The following is a 20,819-nucleotide window of genomic DNA, read 5'->3' on the forward strand; positions in this document are numbered from 1 at the left end:
CCCAGGCTCCGCCCCTCGGAACGCCACTTCCGGGCCGGCGCGCTGAGCCCGTGGGCTGACGTCGGCGCCCGCATCGTTACGGCCCCGGAGCCACCGTGGTGAGTACCTGTGCTCGCCAGCGACCCCCGCGCTCCCCCTCGGACTTTCGTAGCAGCGGTGGGGCCAAGCCCTTGGAAGGAGCTGGCGCTGGCGGGTCCCGCGGTGCTCTGGGCCGGCTTCCTCTCGGTCGGCCCCAAACAGGCTGGACTAAATGTCCCGGCTTAGCGGGGAGGGGGGCGGGGAGGGGGGGGTGAGCCGGGCGGCCCGCGCCTCCTCCTCCTCAAAAGCACTTCGAGAACCAGGTGCTAGTTGGATTCCTCAACGGTTTGAAGAAGTGTCGGCCCGGTTCTCCTCCTAATTGCTCAGCCGGGGCCCTCCAAGCCCTATGGCGGAGCTAGTGTCCTTCAGGGATGCTTTTCTTTGCACCCTGCGCTTCCTCCCAAATTCACATCTCCAGCTTTTAAAGCTGTGTTGCGAGCTCTAGGTCTGTTCCCACTAATTGCACCTTCACTTTGGAGAACTCGTATGTATTTCAAACTCAGCAGGTTCAAAACTGACTCCCTGTTTCCCGCCTCTCCCTCCCCCCCCCCTCATCCCACACACCCGCTCTTCCTCCAGTGAGCCCCATTTTTCTTGACTCCACCGTGTTGTGCAGACCGAAACCCTCGAAATCATCCTTGGCTCTTCCTCTTCTAGACTTCTGAAGAGCTGAGCGATAATCAGCCCCTGTGCATTCTGTTCACTGCGTGGGCGGCAATGGTCACTGACTCTGCCCCTGCCATCCCCGTCCTTGCCGCATCAGATCTGCGGGGGCCGGGGGGGGGGGTGTCTGAAGCATCCTTAGCATCCTTTCCAGCAGATCTTCCCCCAGTCTGTGCCCCTGAGTAGAACAGGTTCTCCATCACCACCCCCCCGCGGTCTTCCCTTTGAAATTGTTAATACTGATACCTACTTACCCTTCACATCTCAGCTTAAATTTTATTTCGATCTTGGGCAGCCCGGGTAGCTCAGCGGTTTAGCACCTGCCTTCGGCCCAGGGCCTGATCCTGGAGACCCGGGATCGAGTCCCATGTCGGGCTCCCTGCATGGAGCCTGCTTCTCCCTCTGCCTGTCTCTCTCTCTCTGTGTGTGTGTGTGTGTGTATGTGTGTCTCTCATTAATAAATTAAAAACCTTGGGAAAAAAAACATTTAAATTTTATTTCGATCTTTTGTGGGAATCTTCACATTTCTGTGAAATAGATTTTTGTCATTTTACAGAAGAGTACAAAGGTGATCAGTTCCATTGTGCGAAATCATACACAGTTACATTTGCTCCTGCCTGTCTTTTTTAACTTTTGTCGTCGTCTTCAGTATTTTTCATGGTCATTAAAATTTTTTTGCTCCAGACAACCTGGGCAGCTCATTGGATGAGCATCTGCCTTAGGCCCAGGACCTGATCCCGGGGTCCTGGGATCCAGTCCCTCACCCGCCTCCCCGAGGGAGTCCGCTTCTCCCTCTGCCTGTGTCTCTGCCTCTCTCTCTGTGTCTCTCATGAATAAATAAATTTTAAAAACTATTTTTTGCTAAAATGGCTGCCTAATATTTGTATGGTAATATTGTTCTTTAACCAACTTCTTATTGATTAACTATTATTTAGGTGGTTCCTTTTTTTTTTTTTGCTATGATGAACAACAGTGGACAACACTGAAGTTAATTTTTTATGGAACTTTGATTATTTCCTCAGAACAAATATACAGAAATAGGATTGAGGCAAAGGGTATGACCTTTCAACAGGTTAGAATTTCTGGAATAAATAAAAGCAATCATCCTTTAAAAAATGTGGCAGGAGGCACCTGGGTGGCTCAGTTGGTTAAGCATCCAACCTTGATTTCAGCTCAAGTCATGATCTTAGGGTTGTGAGATCAAGCATGGAGCCTGGTTAGGATTCTCTCCCTCTCCCTCTGCTCTTTCCCTCCCTCTAGTGTCTGTCTGTCTGTCTCTCTCTGAAAAAAAGAAAAGTGACAAGGGTATTGAAAAAAGAAAAAATAGTAATGGTACCTACTTCATGATGTTCTGAGGATTTTTTTTTTAAGATTTTATTTATTTATTTTTGAGAGACACAGAGAGAGAGGCAGACACACAGGCAGAGGGAGAAGCAGGCTCCACATAGGGAACCTGACATGGGACTTGATCCCAGGTCTCCAGGATCATGCCCTGGACTGAAGGCGGCGCTAAACCACTGAGCCACCCGGGCTGCCCCTGTTCTGAGGATTTTTAATAAATAGTCCAATCCCTTATCAAGGGATTTTACATTTTATGAGATCAGTAATTGTTAGTACTTATTCACTTATTTCAAAATAGGATTCTTACTGTGTAGTGTGGTTCTTCAGCCTGATTGAGACCTATTTTTAGTATCTAATAAAGCCTTGAAACCTCTTAGATGTTCCCTTCCTCTCTCTTTCCCCCTCAACAAAATGATTCCTGGCATTTGCCATGTCATCAACTACTTGAAACTCAACATATAAACCCACATTAAGAACTACTAAGAGATTCCATTTTACAAGGGCTTTTTCCCTTTATAAGTTGCAAGCATTTTCCTCTGCCATTAAGTATTCTTCTAAAGCATATGTGTTTTTCATAGATGCATAATATTCATAATTGTTTTACTAATCTCCTGTTGCTGACATTTAGTTTAACATCCTTTGACCTGGATCTTTGTTTGCTTCACAGATTTCCTCAGACTCCATTTCTAAATACAGAATCACTAAGCCAAGAATGTGAATATAAGACTTCTGAGTCTTATGGCCATAATTGCCCTGTGACCACTTCTACAGTTCATATTCCCACCATTAGTTTCCTCTCATTGTCTTGGCCATTGGTGTCATTCTATTAGATTCAATGTTCTTGTCCCATTCTAAAACTAGTTCTTTACCATTGATGTTTTCCTGTCATTCTTAAACACATTGCTAAGATTGTAACAAAATTTGTTTAGAATCTTTGGTCCTCAGCCTCTTCACATTAGAATCACTGGCATAGAGGAACTTTGAGATATCTCTATGCCTGGACTCTCCCCAGATCAATTGATCAGAATCCCTAAAGCAGGATATGTAAGAATACTTACACTTGCAGCCCAAGTGTAAGTAATTTTAAGCTCCTCGGGTGATTTCAATGAGGAACAAAGATTGAGAACCCCTGATTTTGAATTTAGGGTGTTTTATTTTTCTGCATAAAACAAAATCAACTCATGAAATAATTTTTAGAATCAGAATTAACTAATGCCTTAACCCAAACTCAGGTAGAGTCTCATTTGTATGAGAATAAATTTATTTTGTTTTACAAAGGAATTTTGATTCTGTTTGTTTCTGTAATTTCAGAGGCTATGGATATACTCTTCAGAATAAGAGGAGGCCTTGATCTAGCTTTTCAGCTAGCTACTGCTAATGGTAGGTCTGACCAGAAAACTCTCCTTTTTTATTTTAACGTTGATGATGAAATATACTGGGAACTTTTTCATTTTGCAAATGAAACTGAGTGAGAGATAGGATAAATAAATGAAAATCATAGTTAGTAAGCTCCAGAAATTGGATTTAAACTTAGGCACTGTGTTCCAGCACCACCACTAGCCTGTGAGGCTCCTCTCTACAAATTAGAAAAAGATGTCTCCTTTCTTAAAAAAAACTTTACTGCCCACTGGCAGAAAATTGTCAGAATATATATAAATATCCACACTGAGCACAATGTAAATGAGGCATGCAGATTTGTACATTGCACACTTGCACCTATACAAAACTCTGAGTCCCCAGAACCCACACTGTTGGAAGTTATGTTGTTTTGGAATGATGTATGAATTCTATGGGAGAAATATCAGCAGAGTTTGTATAAAGCAGACTCTAGGATGTCTTCCTCTTTCTGACTTGGGCTAAGGCCACAAACAGAAGTAAAGAATATCAGAGGAGGAAGGTGAGGAACTGTGTTTGAAAGGTGTTTCATTTGAGATGCCAGAGTATATCAAGTGCAGATTCCCAGCAGGCATCGGGTAACTTGAATCTGAAACTTAGGGGAGTGTGGTCAGGCCTAGAAAGAGAGAATATCTCTGAGGGATGGTCATTAACACTGTAAAATAAAATAACTCCTGAAAAGTATGATCAGTGGTGTCAGAAACCACAGAGAAGTTCAGAAGGATAAGGAATGAAAAGTGCCAGTTCCACTAGCTGGTCATCATTTCCTGGCCCCATGGAAATAGGAAGGGAAAGAATGTAGAATGTTCTTTCTGACTCATCCCTTCATGCTAAATAACTTGTTCTCAGTCTTGGTTCTAGTCCCCACTCCTGATGAATGAAAGTGTATCTCTGGGACAGAGACCCAGGCATTATTAAGCTTTCTGGGTGTTTGTAATGTGCCATCAAGATGAGAACCAACTTACAAAGACTAAATCAAACTCATTTTCAGGTCTATCTTGTCAGTAAAGTGTAGTTATTCAGTAATACGTTACTTGTGTGGTTAATGCCTTATATTTCACAACTTCATATAAATTGAAGATATACTTTATTATATATGACCTTATTGCAAAGTATAATTAATCCAGTAGTTAGTAGATACAATAATGCAATTTCAAATGTAAGCAAGGCCTACAATGCTTTCTACCAAGTAATTAATTTATATGAGTTTGTCTTCCAACTTGATTATATTCCTCCTACAATATTAAACTCTTTCAAACACTCAATGAAGGGAATCATTAATGAGAAAATATAGAGAAAGGAGGAGCTTAACTTTAAAGACATCACAATTTTTTTAGATTACTTTACCTCTTGGTTCTTCAAGGATATACAAAAGATAATCCAGGAATTATGTTTGTCTTTTGTAGTGCAGCTAAGAATCTTTAAATTTGGCTTTCTAAAACATACCAAGATGTCTTAAAATCTAACCTGTTATAAGTAATCTTTTCTCTACCACATCCCTGAGGTATTTATTTATCAAGATATCAATGTGATAGTTAAATAAATATTTTAACCACAAGGTTAAATAGGTTTAAGGGAACCCTGGGTGGCGCAGCGGTTTAGCGCCTGCCTTTGGCCCAGGGCATGATCCTGGAGACCCGGGATCGAATCCCACGTCGGGCTCCCGGTGCATGGAGCCTGCTTCTCCCTCTGCCTGTGTCTCTGCCTCTCTCTCTCTCTCTGTGTGTAACTATCATAAATAAATAAAAATTAAAAATAAATAAATAAATAGGTTTAAGATTCAAAAATATAAAGCTAAAATAAATATATATGTATTGTCTTCTTTTAATATTATCTTCTTGAGCCATGAAAATGTTTTGCACATTCCAAAAATTGCAGTAAATTAAAAGGAAATCCCCGAAAATGAAGTCAAACAAGTGTCAGGTTAATGACACATTACCCAAAAAAAAAACTGTGATTTTAGAATACAGTACTTTGGTTGTACAGTCTTAGTGGAATGTAGTCCAAAGAGAAAAACAACACCAAAAAGATTTAAATTTCATTCAACAGTTTTACTGCTCTAAGTTATATGGTATTTTGAAAGTAATTGGTGTCCTCAAGCATTGCTGGGGTGAATATAAAATGGCACAGCTCCTTTGGAAAACAGTTTGGCAGTTCCTCAAAAGATTAAACATAGAGTTACCCTGTGACCCAGCAATTCTACTCTTAGGTGTGATCACCTAAGAGACTTGAAAGCAAATATGCACACAAATGTAACTTGCACACAAATGTTCATAGCATTATTCATGATAACCAGAAAGCAAAGAAACAATGCATGTGTATCAGCTTATAAATGGATAAACAAAGTGTGTTGTATCCATTCAAAGGAATATCATTCAGCCATGAAAAGAAATGAAGCACTGATTTATGCAACAATATGAATGAATCTTGAAAGTACTATACAGAGTGAAAGGTAGACGTGAAAGGACACATACTGTGTAATTACATTTATAGGAAGTGTCCAGAATAGACAAATTTATAGAGACAGACAGTAGATTAGTGGTTGCTGTGGGTAAGTGTCAGAGGAATGGGAAGTGAGTGCTGATAAGTGTCAGGTTCTTCTGGGTTGATGACTGTTCTGAAATTAGATAATCATGATTGTAAAATCTTGTCAATATGCTAAAAGCAACTGAATTGTATACGTTAAAAGGATGAATTTTGTGATCTGTGAATTTTATCTCAATTTTTTAAAAAGAAAGGCAAAATGGTTTTTTCATATGATTGAATCCAGAGACTAGTTCATTGGGAGTCAATTTTACTATGTTCTACTTTCATGTGTTTGGAACCATTCATGTTGAAAAGTTTAAAATTTTTAATATTAACTTCTATTTATATTTTTATAATTTAGAAATATTTATCAAGAAAGCACTAAAACATGTGCTGAGTGACCTGTCAACCAAGCTTTCTTCAAATGCCCTTGTGTTCAAAATCTGCCACAGTTCAGTGTACATATGGCCAAACAGTGATATTAACACCACCCCAGGAGAATTGGCTGATAGTTCTCCTTGTAAGAGCATAATGCACTTTATTCAGTGAGTATGTTTGAAAATTGCTAGAAATGTTTTCAAAATGTCATTTCTTACTGTAAACATCTTTGTCGGGCAGCCCAGATGGCTCAGCGGTTTAGTGCTGCCTTCAGCCCAGGGTGTGATCCTGGAAACCCGGGATCGAGTCCCATGTTGGGCTTCCTGCATGGAGCCTGCTTCTCCCTCTGCCTGCTTCTCCCTCTGCCTGTGTCTCTGCCCCCCTCTCTTTCATGAATAAGTAAATAAAATCTTTTTAAAAAAATAAACATCTTTGTGTATTAAATGTTTAGCTTTGAACAGGAAGAAGACACAAAACGAAAATTTATGAGAAAGAAAGACAGAAAGGTACCAGACATGGTAAGCAAGTCACCTGTCTTCTTGGTGTTAAAAATATATAATCTTTTAATTTGGATTGGAGGATAACTGAGCGATTATTTAATGCAGCTCCCTTATTTTTTACAGATCAGATTATTGAGGTCCAGAAAATGACTAGTCAGAGGTTCTATCTCTGTTGTACTCGTCTAAGCTTTTGTACCATATTAATATGTATCTCAGTACATACCTTTTTGGGGATGCTTTCTTTGCTCCCACAAAAATACACAGCTCGAGAATGTTTACAAATTACTTAAAAATAAATAAAAAGGAATCATCCTGAAACATGACAGTGACACATTATGCGGTGAGAGAGTAAATAATACAGAATTTACTTTTCTTCACATTGTTCTTAGATCTGCTTTTTAACCAGTTATTGAGGACCTGCCAGATGCCACAAACTTGGCAGATCCTGGAGGTAAAAAATGGAGCTACTTCAAAGGAGGAAGTTGTATGAAGTTAATATGACTACAGTGCTTTTTTAGACTGTTATGGGGAAATAGGCTGGACATGATGTTAAAGACGCAGGCGGGGGCCTCTTCAGAAGAAATGGAACTAAGCCAGTAGCTATGGTCATGAAGAGGAGGGAAGCGATACAAGAGATATTTAGGGGATAAAATGGATGATACTTGGAAATGAACTGGATAGGGGAATGACCATTTTCTTGCTCTGGTAAAGATGATGGGGAAAGCATGAGGTCAGTTTCCATCATGAGACATCCACATGACCTATTAGATTTACAAATATGGAATGTACGAAAAAACACGTGGGCTGTACATCAAATGATTTCATAATTACCAGTAGTTGGAGCTTGACATTTTGAGGAATACAGGTCAGTTATCTTGTAGGATGTTCCTCAGTTGGGGTTTGTTTTAGGTTTCCTCATCATTAATTCAGGTAGTACTCTATTGGTAGGAATAAGAAGTAATATCCTGTCTTCTTCAGCACATCATATTAAAGAGGTGTGTGCTATCAGTCTGCTCCTAGTAGTCGTCATGTTAACTCTGATCTCTTAACATGGTGTCTACTGGTTTCCTTCTCTGTGAGGGCACTATTTTTTTCCCTTGTAAGTAGTAAGTATCTCGTGGTAAGATACTTTGAGCTATATATATATGTGTGTGTGTGTGTGTGTGTGTGTGTGTGTGTGTGTGTGTGTGTGTATCTCCTATTCCTCACCAAAGTTTTACCCACCACTTCCAGTATCAACTGATCATTTTTGCCTGAGTCCAACATTAACCTGATGATTACAAAGTGGTGATTTTTCTGTCATTTCCTTCTACATTTATTAGATGACATTATACCATAAAGAAGAGTTGTTGTTCCCTATTTATTATAGGCACGGAAGCATGGGTTCCTATTTTATGCAATGAGTTACAATCTGTTACTCTTACTGGTTATTTGGATGCTCACATTTTCCAAGATTTGGCCAATGAAAGCTTCTTCAAGCTGGCTCCAATGTCCTTCTGATGCTATTTTTGAGTACTTCCTACTTTCTTCCACAAGATGTTCTAGGCACATCATGTACTATCGATATTCCAGCTCAGGAATCAGCCATTTCTCCCAGGAGCACGCACATGTATACATATATACCATATGTATATTCACACACACACACACAAAATACATTCCTATTTATTTATCTAAATTATATTTCCAGGGATCCCTGGGTGGCGCAGCGCTTTGGCGCCTGCCTTTGGCCCAGGGCGCGATCCCGGAGGCCTGGGATCGAATCCCACATCGGGCTCCCGGTGCATGGAGCCTGCTTCTCCCTCTGCCTATGTCTCTGCCTCTCTCTCTCTCTCTCTCTGTCTCTGGGACTATCATAAAATAAAAAATAAATAAAAAAATTTTTTTTAAAGTTTAAAAGTAAATAAATAAATAAATAAAATTTCCAATTCTACTTCTCCCTCACACAATTCATAACTTTTTGCCAGTGAAAAACATGGCTTCCAGTATTCTCAATGTTTTGCCAGATTTGTTTAAAATAGAAAGTATTTTCTGAGTGGTTACTACGTACCACAGCAAAATCAAACCTACTAATGGTGTTCAGTGTATGTTTATGGTTCTCTTTCTTTAGACCATGGGTTTATAATTCTAATGTATTTTCTAAAGTTCCTTTGGTTTGTGGTTATTGTATCTTGTTTTTGATTTTTTTTTAAGTCTGTACAAAAGCAGAATAATACATGAATCCTGGTGAACTTATACCAGTTTTAATGTTTATCAACACACACATGCTCTCTCTCTCTCACAGCACACACACACAAATGTTTAAAAGTATATTTATCAACACATGATCAATTTGACTTCATCCTCACTTACCCTCTGCCTCTCCTCAGATTATTTTGAAGCAGAGAAGAGTTTTTTTTTTTAAGATTTGTATTTTTAAGCAATTTATTGTAATACAGCTTTCTGTAGCCCTTAAAAAGTCCTTTTACTCGCCTTTTATATTTAATGTTCAATGTGCTAAAAGTTGACTATTACTGTTTATCTTTATAGCATCAAATAGTAAATATAGATCTTATGCTGGAAATGTCAACCTCTCTGGGAGCTATAACCCCCATCATTGAAAGAGAAAGTGGAGGACACCACTATGTTAGTATGACTTTACCTGTTGACGTAGTTCTATCTGTTGCTCCAGAAGAAACATGGGGAAAGTAAGTGTCTTGTTCTTCTACTGGCACATTTATTTTTTTTTTTTAATTTTATTTTTTTTTTAATTAATTTTTATTGGTGTTCAATTTACTATACTGGCACATTTAAATAAGCACTCCTCCGCAGAGTATTCAGAGCCCATTTTTAAAGATCATGTAGGCATATCCAGAATTATTGTTATTTTTACTATGATTTATTCCTTGTTTGTTATTAAACTGAGTCATCTAGTAATTAAATGTTTATTTGGAGGAAGTAGAGTAGTATACAAATCTATAGGGTTTTCTCTTTAGCTACACAGAGGAAATACACAGTTTACTTAACTTTGCATAATTTAATAATCTTGGTCTAATCAAGTTTTTTACTGTATTTGGGTTATCTTAACTCTCCACTCTCATTTATCATGGCCACTATAACTTTTGTTAATGTACTCAAATATTTCCCTTCACAGAGTTCGTAAACTTCTAGTTGATGCAATTCATAACCAACTAAGGGATATGGAAAAGTGCCTTTTGAAACATATGAAAGGAACATCTATTGTGGTTCCTGAACCACTGCACTTTCTATTGCCAGGGGAAAACAATCTTGTAACAATTTCATATCCATCAGGAATTCCAGATGGTCAGCTGCAGGCTTATAGAAAGGTAAAACCAATACATTTATTCTTAGAAAAACTATGACCATCATTCATTTTCTATTAAACATTTCTAATAAATGGAAATTCTTTTGTGATTTAATATGAAAGTAGAATCAGACTACTATTTTTACATGTTACTTAATTTGTGTTGATATGTAACTTTTTAAAAAGTATATTAATGAAAAAATATGTTAAGCCATATGTAACATTTTGATTTCAGACATTCAGTGTAGTTCATATGTTCTGTGAAATTTTTCCATAATGAAATACCGAAATGAAAAGATGCTTACATGCCTGGAGCTGCTGCTGAGTGTTTATAAATAAATTCCTTTTCCCTTCTGTTACTTTCAGATTTGTGAAAGAGACAAGATTACAGTTAGAGAAGGAAAGTTAGGGATCCCTGGGTGGTGCAGCGGTTTGGCACCTGCCTTTGGCCCAGGGCGCGATCTTGGAGACCTGGGATCGAGTCCCACATCGGGCTCCCGGTGCATGGAGCCTGCTTCTCCCTCTGCCTGTGTCTCTGCCTCTCTCTCTCTCTCTCTCTCTCTCTCTCTCTGTGACTATCATAAATAAATAAATTGAAAAAATATTTAAAAATATTTTTTAAAAAAAGAAGGAAAGTTAGAATTTATAGCTAATTCTGTGTCAGACTTATAATAATACTTCATCCCCCACCTCCCAGTATTATTTGGGTTTTATTAGAGACATTTTGAAAGAAGAATGGTCAACTTTCTAAGAACTGAGATTTATTAATGAAATGACTGGTATTGGAGTACATATCTTTGATGTATGGTCTTGCCTGGCACCCATCAAATTATTCCATGGGAGCGTCTTGCTCATCTGTCCCTGGGAGGAGGTGGAGTACTGTATCCCTCAGCATCGTCTGTTAGTGCTGGTGGAATTGACCTACAAAGGCACCAGATGGTCCCATTCCAACTGAGAGAGGACTTAGGAGATACGAAAAAGAAAATGTCAGGCTTTACAAAGGAATGGTCATGTTTTTATATAGTTGGGAAAATTTTACACGTTTCAAACGTGTATGTGCATTTTAATTTTGATGCCATATTTTTGGTTTCCTACCACCAATTTCTCCTCCTAATTTAATCCCCACCACTTGTATTTGCTAAGTACTCTAATCATGACTTTTCAAAATACTGTCATGCAATTCTGTCATTGTTAATTATAATTTACTCATTCACAAGGCTGTTTCAAAACCAGTCTTGAGCCTGAATGTCTTTTAACAGACTGTGTTATAATAAATAATTAATTTGAAATCATGTTATTTTTCACTCGGACAAATTACAGTCAACCCTTGAATAATACAGGTTTGAACTGCAAGAGTCCACTCATTCACAGATTACTTTCAATAAATACAGTACAGCACTGTAAATGTATTTCCCTTCCTTATAATTTTCTTAATAACATTTTCTTCTGTAGCTTGCTTTATTATAAGAATACAATATATAATATATATTACGACAAAATATGTATTAATCATTAACATTTTTGTTATCAGAAGGCTTCCAGTCAACACTAGGCTATTCATCTTTTGAGGAGTCAAAAGCTAAATGTAGATTTTCGACAGTGTGAGGGGTCAGTGCTTCTGTTCCCTGCATTGTTGAAGGCTCACTGCATTTTCATTTTTTCTGTGTTCCCTTCCAGTTTCTACCCATATCCGTGGAAAAACATTTATATCTCTCATTTGGCTTTAGTTTAAATCTCACCCTCTTTGACCTTAGTGAATTATAAGTGTTTGACAACTTTTATACCAATATATAGGTACCTTTTTTATATATCTTTAGTTTGAGTTTGTTTACTGATGAGCGAGGAATCTAACATTTAACTTTTTCCTCTTCTATTGATTCTGATTTCATTTAGGAGTTACATGACCTCTTCAATCTGCCTCATGACAGGCCGTATTTCAGAAGATCTAATGCCTATCACTTTCCAGATGAACCATACAAAGATGGTTACATTAGAAATCCACATACTTATCTCAATCCACCTAACATAGAGACTGGTATGGTGAGTTTAATAATTATTTATGGAGTCAACTGATCGTCAATGTCAGTGGTATTTTTGTTTGTATCCAATGGAAGTTTTAAGGATCGATTCAGAATGTATGTCATCTCTAAAACAAAATTTACTAAAATTTATTTAGTTTCTTTTAATAATCATTGCCTAAAATAGCAGTATTCACAATAGTCTAAAAAGATAGGGAATAGATAGTATGTACCACATTTTTCCTACTAAAATCCCATTCCCTAATTTATTTAAAGGCTTATCCCCATTTATTTTCATTCTGATCCTGAGAAATCACACTAATTGAAGAGCATTTTCTCCCCAAAGCATGTTACTGCGCAGCAAGTACCCAGGTGCAAGTGGTGGATCCTCACTAATGAAAGCTCAAATAAGAGTGGATTGGCGGAGCGTGGGGAGGGGTTCTTTAAGGGCATCTCTAGACAGGAAGAAAGGATCTGCTAGGCATTCAAGAACAGGAATACTTGCTCAGCCCAGCCTCTTAGAGCAGAGCAGCCCTGTAACTGGCAGCCTCCTGTCTCAGGTCTCCACTGACTCTTTGGTGACATTTCTACTGCTTTCCAGGGGAATGCTTTGATCCTGACTGGCCTGCTTTTACTCTGTGTTTTCTCAGCCTGTTTCCTCATTGTTTCCAACTGTTTCTTACCACCCTCAAAGCTGCTCACTGCCCATATCACTTCAGCTCCATTCCCACCCCATACTGCCTGATTCACTGTACCTCTCAACTTACATTCCCAAGAGGAATTGTCTGTTACGTCATGGCATTTATTCAGTATCTGCTGAGTCTCTATGTGCTTTGTAAGGAAATCTTAAGAATAAAAAATGAATATATGATACCATGTCTACCTAGAGGACTTAGGGGCTCACTTCTAGTCCTGGCCATCAGAGTGCACTGAGGACAGCACCTGTATCCGCAAGAGCTGTGGACAGACCAGCTTCCCACGGAGAGACCCAGGCTGGGCACTTACCATTACATGCGGACAGATGAGTCTCTAGTCAGGACGTCAATGATACTAAATCCTTTCATATATTTTGCTTATGTGGGAGGAAATCCTGGGAGACCTCTTCCTGGTTAAAAATCTTGCTCTGTCGCAGTCCTAGAGTCACAGAATACGCAATGCAAAATGTAGAGTCTCTAACAACATAACTCTTGATGGCTTTCTAGTAGATGATTGTATAGATGTCTTTTCTCAGACTGTATTTGGAACTCCTCTAGATAGGGTAGGTGTATTTATGTAGGTATGTGTATATGTATTTTTACTAATTTCTGACTCTTTTGCCCACTGGCAGAAACAATTTTTATGATATAGATTCTGAAATTCATTGAGACATGGGCATTTCCTGTGAATGCTATAGAAACCAAAAATGTGGTATTTAAAATGACAAAAATGTATTCTCTCAGTTATGGAGGCCACAAGTCTGAAATCTCTATCAGTAGGCTGAAACCAAGGTGTTAGGGGGGCCACACTCCCTCCAAAGGCTTTGGGGAGAATCCATCCCTTGCCTCTTCCAGCATCTGGTAGCTGCCAGTGCTACTTGGCTGCATCACTCCCATCAGCCTCTGTGGTCACTTGGCCTCCTCTTCTCCTGTGTCAGATTTCCCTTTCTCCTCCCTCACAAGGATACTTTGTGGTTGCATTTCAGGCCCACCTTGGATAGTCCAGGAAAATTCCCCATATGTTAAGATCTTTAACCACATTTGCAAAGGAATCCCTCCCACCCTTTTTTTGTTTTGTTTGTTTTTTGCCTTTTGATCAGACAAGGTAGACTTCACAGGTTCTAGGGATTAGGAGATAGATACCATTTGGGGACCATTTTTCAGCCTACCACAATGTTCTAGTTATAAATTTTCTGTGTGTGCTTGAGAATATATTGTCTAATTGTTGGGTAAGGATTCTGTATCTGTCCATGCCTCCTCTTACCTAATTTTTTTAAAAAATAATACCAGTTTGTGGGGAAAAATTTTTAAAAACATATTCTTAACTTTATACTACAAGTATGCCTCATTACTCCTCTTACCTAATTTTTTTAAAAAATAATACCAGTTTGTGGGGAAAAATTTTTAAAAACATATTCTTAACTTTATACTACAAGAAAGAAGTTATATGACCTTGGCCTCTATTTAAGGATATTTAAATAGCATTCCTGGGCTGTAACCAATGGCAGATTTACAAAATTGGAGAAATATTCTTCATATATCCCATCATATGGCCCCTTTGTTCATTCTTTTATTCCTTCCTTCTTTCATCATTTATTCAACAAACGTTTATTATCTATTAACCATTTGCCAGACCCACTGTAGAAGCTTGGGCCCAGAAATAAATAAGATAGTATTTGCTCTTATTAAACTCACATATTAGTGTGGTTAAGCAGAGATTTAAACAGTAGTAAGTGTCAAGTGGTGCTCTGAAAAATAAATAAAGCAGGATAGAATGACAACCAGAGCAGGAGATGGGTGGTGAGGGGGTAAGCGTGCCATTTTTAGGCTGGGTGATCACAGAAGGTTGAGCAGAGACCTGAGTGAAGTAAGGGGCAGAGCTGCAAATTATTTGGGAACAAAGTGTTCCAGGCAGAGGGAACTATAAGGCTTTGACATTAGATTACCCCTGGTATACCTGAACCTAAAGCAGAGCAAGCAACAGGGAAAGTGGTACAAGATGAAACTGGAGAGGAGGCCAGAGGGCAGGACTTGCCAAGCTTTATAGCCTATGGTAAGGACTTGGAACATTTAATAAAAAAACAAGAAAATATAATGTTCAACTGTAGTTTTCTGAAGTCATTTTTGTAAGGAACTAAGTAACTGTCTAGCTCTGCGAACAGTAAACTTGGCTTGGATGTGTGTATAAAATATGTGTATCTATCCTAAGTTAATATGTTACTATATTTCTTCTTTTTATCTAGATTTATATGGTCCAGGGTATCTATGGCTATCATCACTATATGCAGGATCGGGTAGATGACAATGGCTGGGGCTGTGCTTACAGATCTCTGCAGACAATCTGCTCTTGGTTCAAACACCAAGGCTACACAGAGAGATCCATTCCAACACATAGAGAAATTCAGCAGGTACAGAACATGCCACTTAAAGTTATAATCAATTGTACATTTCATTAGCCTTAATATACTATTAATAATTATTATTACCTCATGGTATAGACTTATTTCTGTTTTGAAGGAAAAAAATATACTGGTAATCAGGGAAGAGATCCTAATTATAGTTTTTAATAGCTGTCTTGTATATGGATCTTTTTGTGTTTTTAAATACACAAAGGCCCTAGTTGATGCCGGGGACAAACCAGCAACATTTGTTGGATCACGACAATGGATTGGATCCATCGAGGTACAGCTGGTACTGAACCAACTGATTGGTGTAACTTCAAAAATATTGTTTGTCAGGTGAGGATACTTTAAGAAATTAGTGAAATCCTTTCAAAACAAGTTTGTCATTTTATTAAAGTAAGAGGAAAATTGCATATTTCTCTCCTTTCTCTTCCTCCATGCTGTTTTTACTTCCTCTCCTCCATGTTGCCTCATTACTTTATAAATCTCATTTTTAAACCCTAAATTTTTTGGTTATTTTTTAGAAGACTTTGAGTTGATGAATAAACTTTGTGATATATACTTGCAGGTTGTAGGCTTAATTTTAGCCAGGAAGAAGAAAACTTGGAAATATGTAAATTTTGACTAGAGTTACAGAAAATAAATTTTTTTTTATCCTCAAGTCCTTAGAAAGTCTTGAAAGAAGAAAATCAAATTTGATCTGTGACTGCTCTTTTTCCTCTTAAGATGTCAATAAGCTAATAATGTGTCAAAGTAATATAGTCATTTTTTCCCAATACAGTTTAACCATAATTCTAGTATTAAAATATGAACATGTGATCTCAGAGCTCTGGGATTGAGCCCTGCATCAGGCTCCAAACTCAGTGTGAAGTCTGCTTGAGATTTTCTCTCCCTCTCCCTCTCTTCCTCCCCACCCCTGCACTTACTCTCTCTAAATAAATACATCCTTAAAAAAATAAAAATAAAAAATGAGCAAATATTAACTAAATAATATTGATTTCTATGACAATAGCTAGCTTATTCCTTGTTAGTGACCTTATGTTTTAAGTAAGTTTTCTATTATAATAATCTCAATAGATATAGTAACATTATCCTTTTTTGTCCATGTGATTATGTCCAAGAACATATGATTTCACAATTGCAGTTTGGATTTTCTGTGGAAACCAGAACTAACAAATGAATGATAGATTAAGTAGTGAAGCATATGGTGATGAAAGAGTGAACATTTTGGCACATTAAAATTTTGTATGGTACTAAGCAATTTATATAATGTTAGTGGCCTAGCACATTTAGTGGCCTTAAATACTTAGAGAGGTTATGGTGTTTTAAGTTCTTCTCAAGTCAGTTCCCTACTACTTAATGTTAGTTAAATTTATACCGTTTTTTTTTTTTCAATAACCAAAAAACAAAACCAAAAACAGTAGAAAACACTGGCTCCCAAACCCCTTATTTGACATTAGTGTGAGAAATTGTTCATCTGATGGAAAATGATTTCTTTCTAGCCAAGGTTGTGAAATGGCCTCTCAAGGACGGGAGCTGGCTAATCATTTCCAGACTGAAGGAACTCCGGTCATGATCGGTAAGGTGTTTTGGACATCTTGGGCTCTTTGAGTAAAGGGAAGAATATATAAAATTCATTGTTAATATAAATAATGTCATAATATCAGTCATTTTAAAACATTTTAAAATTAGCTTTTATACCATTACTACTGATCTCTGGATATTTATTTTTCAGTTTGCAAGGTGGGAGGAAAGTTATAAAAAAGATTGTAATAAACAGAAGTAAAAGCTGAGAAGTGCTAACTGTTGAAATACTTAAGAGTCAAGAGCAGTATAGAAAAGAGGCCACTCAACTGAGCCAGTTAAGTCATGGTGTTGTCTCTAACTTGGCTGGCTATGTAACATTATATAAATTGCTTCACCTCTCTGGGCTCTATTTGTAAAGAGGATCAGATTCATTGATCTAAACGCTGATGATTTTGTAAAGAATAAGACTTGATCTGTGATGTGATGACAGAGGGCAAACAAACACTGGAATATAAAATATGCAGGCAGACAGATTTTAGCAGAATATCAGAAAGACCTGAACAGGGAGGTGGGCTGTCCCACTGGAGGTACTCAGAGCATTGTCCATATGCTGGGAGAGGCATCACAGTGACTGTGATCCTCATAGCCCTTTCTAAATCCAGTTTAGGTAATTCCATGGATATGGCAGTGGAATATAAACCTGCTATGATTACAAATATGATTGAATCTTTTCTGATTTTAAAGATATAATTCTTTAAAATATCTTCTCAGAGTATACTTGACATTATCTGTGGTCTTTAGTAATATAAGCTAGTCTATTTTAAGGTGTTAGATCAATTAATTGGCAAAATAATCTTTTTAAATTGAAATTGAATAGGAAGCTGAGATTCATATATGCCTTTTCATATTTCATATATGCCCTTTCATATTTCATATTTCCCTTGCTATAGGAGGAGGAGTTTTGGCCCACACAATACTCGGAGTGGCATGGAATGAGATTACAGGGCAGATAAAATTTCTGATTTTAGATCCACATTACACAGGCGCTGAAGATCTGCAAGTTATTTTGGAAAAGGTAAGTATCTGTTTAACACAAATTTAGATGCATGGCAAAGAACCTGGAAGAAAAGGAGACCAAAATGGCCATTAACAGAAAGATTATAAAGCAAGGGCTGTGAGCCACACTCGAGGTATTTCCAGGGCTGTGAGTAGTATCCGTCTAGATAGGGAGGACAAACCAAAAAAAAAAAGATAGGATAAGAGGGAACTAACATGAATTGCAGAGAACAAAATTTAGGTTAGATTTATGAAGAGTTTCTTAGTTATTAAACTTAATGGAACAAAGAGTTTATATATTCCTCTGGAGATGTTACAGCTTTGCATAAACAAATGTATTAAAATAGAGTGGATTAAATAACCTTATAATTGTATTTTTAGCCAAAAATAAACTAAGCAGTGTGTTAGATATTATGGAGGCTTACCTTTTAATTTATTTACATATAGTTTAATCTCATTCTATAAAATATTTGAATTTGAGACAAATTTAAGAGTATTCATTGATACTAATAATATCAGTGAAAGGAGTTATAAATGTAACTTAATTTATAGGCAACTAATTCTACATGTGAAAACTCATGGTAGGCAAGTATAAGCCTTAATTAACTTGAATTTTAACTTCTATATTCTTTGCCAAATGTATTAAAATCACAAAGAATGCATACAACTTTTTCAGCCACAAACCAAGGAATATATCATACTCTTACCCACTACCCTTCATTTTTCTCATGCTGTCACTTAAGTCAATATCATTAATACCAAGAAATAGCTTTCTCTAAACTTTGAAGTTATAATTTAATTAGGTCCTTTTTTTAAAAAAAGCACAATTCTTGGGAAATTACATGGTTTAGCATTGAAATTCATTGGTGAGACACTTTCAGAAGTTGAAAAGAATGTAACTGCATGAGGTTACCACAGCCCTAAGGATAAGGGGTTTGAGCTTTGGGGTGTGTATAGCTGAACTCTTTATAGGCCAGTTTAGTATTTTACCAGCGATAAGACTATAAATACTAACAGGATATAAATGTGTCCTGCATTTTTCTTTCAAAACATTTGGACTTTTAAATCTATGAAATGTTTTTGGCTGGTACATGAAAATGAGATCAGTATTTATTCTCTTTATGGTAGCAAAGTATCCACCTATTCAGCATTAAGTACCTACTATGTGCCATCCACTGTCCAAGGTAATAGGGGCATTACAAAGGTCTTTAAGAAGCTCTTAGTCTAGTGTAGAAGACAAAAGCAATCTAAAAAAGTATTCCCAAGAAAAAATATGATTATCTAAGGTGGAATTCACAACAAGGCTGATGCAGTAGGGGGATCTCTTAGAGACAGTGAAAGGACGTCAGACATGTTCCCAGAACTAAACAATCTTAACATGATTAGAGCTGTCGAAGAGGTTTGGCTGGAGGGAGAGGCAAGAACTAAAATTGTAAGCCAGGCAGAGAAAAGGAGCATTTAGATTTTATCTTAGAGGCAATGGGAAGCCTTAATCATTTTAATTAAAAGTGTGATATAGATAATAAAATTACTGCTTTCTGGCTGGTTTAAGGAACTTTGCAGTACATGGAAGTGTGTAGGTAGTGTTTTCTGAAGCAGTTGGATAGAATAAGGCATTGTCCTGGATTACTTTCTCTGTGGATTGTACTGTCCTTCTTTGCTAGTTCTATTTCTGAAGAATTTTCAATGTTAGAAAACCCTTTGCCCTGTTAGCACATAATAAGGCACCATGAAGCCAAGGCCTGGCCATCACTAGAACTATTGACTCTCACTTGACTCAAGAATCTAGAGCAGTGTCTTATAGCCTGGGCTGCTATAACACCATAGCCCAGGTGGCTTAGAAACAATAGAAATTTATTCCTCACAGTTCTGGAGGTGGGAAAACCCAAGGCACCAGCAGATTTGGTCTGGTGAGCCCCACTTACTAGTTCACAGACAGCAGTCTTTTTCACTGTGTCTGCACAAAGTGGAAGGGATTGGGGACTTTTCTGGGGCCTCCTTTATGAAGGCACTAATCCCATCCATGAGGACTCCACACTCATGACCTAGTCACCTCCTAAGGGCCCCGCTTCCACATACCATCACCTTGGGTACCAGCCATTAGGTTTCAACATGAATTTTGGAAGGACACAAACATTCAGTCTTGCAAGGGCCCCGCTCTAGAAAGACTCAGACTAGTCATTAGCTGGGTCTTTAAGAAAATTGACGGCCCTAGAGGAAATTTGATAGACTTTTGTATTCACAGTGAGATTTTGTTTGAAAGTAATTTTCTCTGCTGGGGAAAAGGATGGAAAAGATTGGAAAGTGGAAGGACAGTGAAGGGCAATTCAAGAGGCCAGTAGATTTCTTCCTGCCACATTTCCTCCTAGCTGAGATGCACATCATGATCCCTAGAACAGCCTTTAATGGATCACAAAAGCAGATTGCCCATTCAACTATTACCTGCCATTGGCTACCAGAATCATAAAACTTAGAATCAAGAGTAAGGTTACCATAACGAAGCTTTTTCTTTTTTTATCATTTCTTTGGTTAAATACTATAGACTTGACATTTTTTTTTTGAACTCTATCTGAAATGGACCCAAGTATGTTACTTTTCTGTGCTTTATAGAGTTCAGATCTTTTGAGTTATATAGATAAGAGTCTTTTCTGGGATCCAGTTGACAGAACAGGATTGTAAAATGTTATGATTTTGATCATGTAATCCTGTAATTTAGTAAAAGGTTTTCTTATCCCTTCTCCCAAATCTAGGGCTGGTGTGGATGGAAAGGCCCAGACTTTTGGAACAAAGATGCTTACTATAATTTATGTCTTCCTCAGCGACCAAATATTTTTTAAAGTATCTCAGACTCAAATACTGTAGTAAAGTTGTATTATAAATTTGTTAATAAAGACTAAGTTTAACTTCAGTTAAATCCTGGGTGTAGTCTGATGGTT

The 20,819-nt window shown here is 37.7% G+C and overlaps 1 protein-coding gene across 1 annotated transcript; it reads left to right on the forward strand.

Moving 5' to 3' along the window:
* Positions 1–5: 5 nt before the first annotated feature.
* On the forward strand, positions 6–20,797 carry UFSP2 (UFM1 specific peptidase 2). The gene is made up of 12 exons (XM_026018238.2): positions 6–98; positions 3,394–3,462; positions 6,365–6,548; positions 6,833–6,899; positions 9,411–9,568; positions 10,015–10,207; positions 12,079–12,225; positions 15,142–15,306; positions 15,512–15,636; positions 16,803–16,879; positions 17,778–17,902; positions 20,634–20,797. The coding sequence occupies exons 2-12, from the start codon at positions 3,399–3,401 to the stop codon at positions 20,718–20,720; spliced, it is 1,392 nt and encodes a 463-aa protein (XP_025874023.2). The 5' UTR covers positions 6–98; positions 3,394–3,398; the 3' UTR covers positions 20,721–20,797.
* The last annotated feature ends 22 nt before the right edge of the window (positions 20,798–20,819 follow it).

Source organism: Vulpes vulpes, chromosome 7 (assembly GCF_048418805.1).
Source record: "Vulpes vulpes isolate BD-2025 chromosome 7, VulVul3, whole genome shotgun sequence".
NCBI classification, from domain to species: domain Eukaryota; kingdom Metazoa; phylum Chordata; class Mammalia; order Carnivora; family Canidae; genus Vulpes; species Vulpes vulpes.

What these genes read in the sequence shown, in the direction of transcription:
- UFSP2 (XM_026018238.2), top strand. Translation starts at nt 3,399, where the DNA reads ATGGATATACTCTTCAGAATAAGAGGAGGCCTTGATCTAGCTTTTCAG. An exon ending in ACAGAAAGGTACCAGACATG is followed by an intron (nt 6,900 to 9,410) that starts GTAAGCAAGTCA and finishes TTATCTTTATAG; the next exon opens with CATCAAATAGTAAATATAGA. An exon ending in TGCAAGTTATTTTGGAAAAG is followed by an intron (nt 17,903 to 20,633) that starts GTAAGTATCTGT and finishes TCCCAAATCTAG; the next exon opens with GGCTGGTGTGGATGGAAAGG.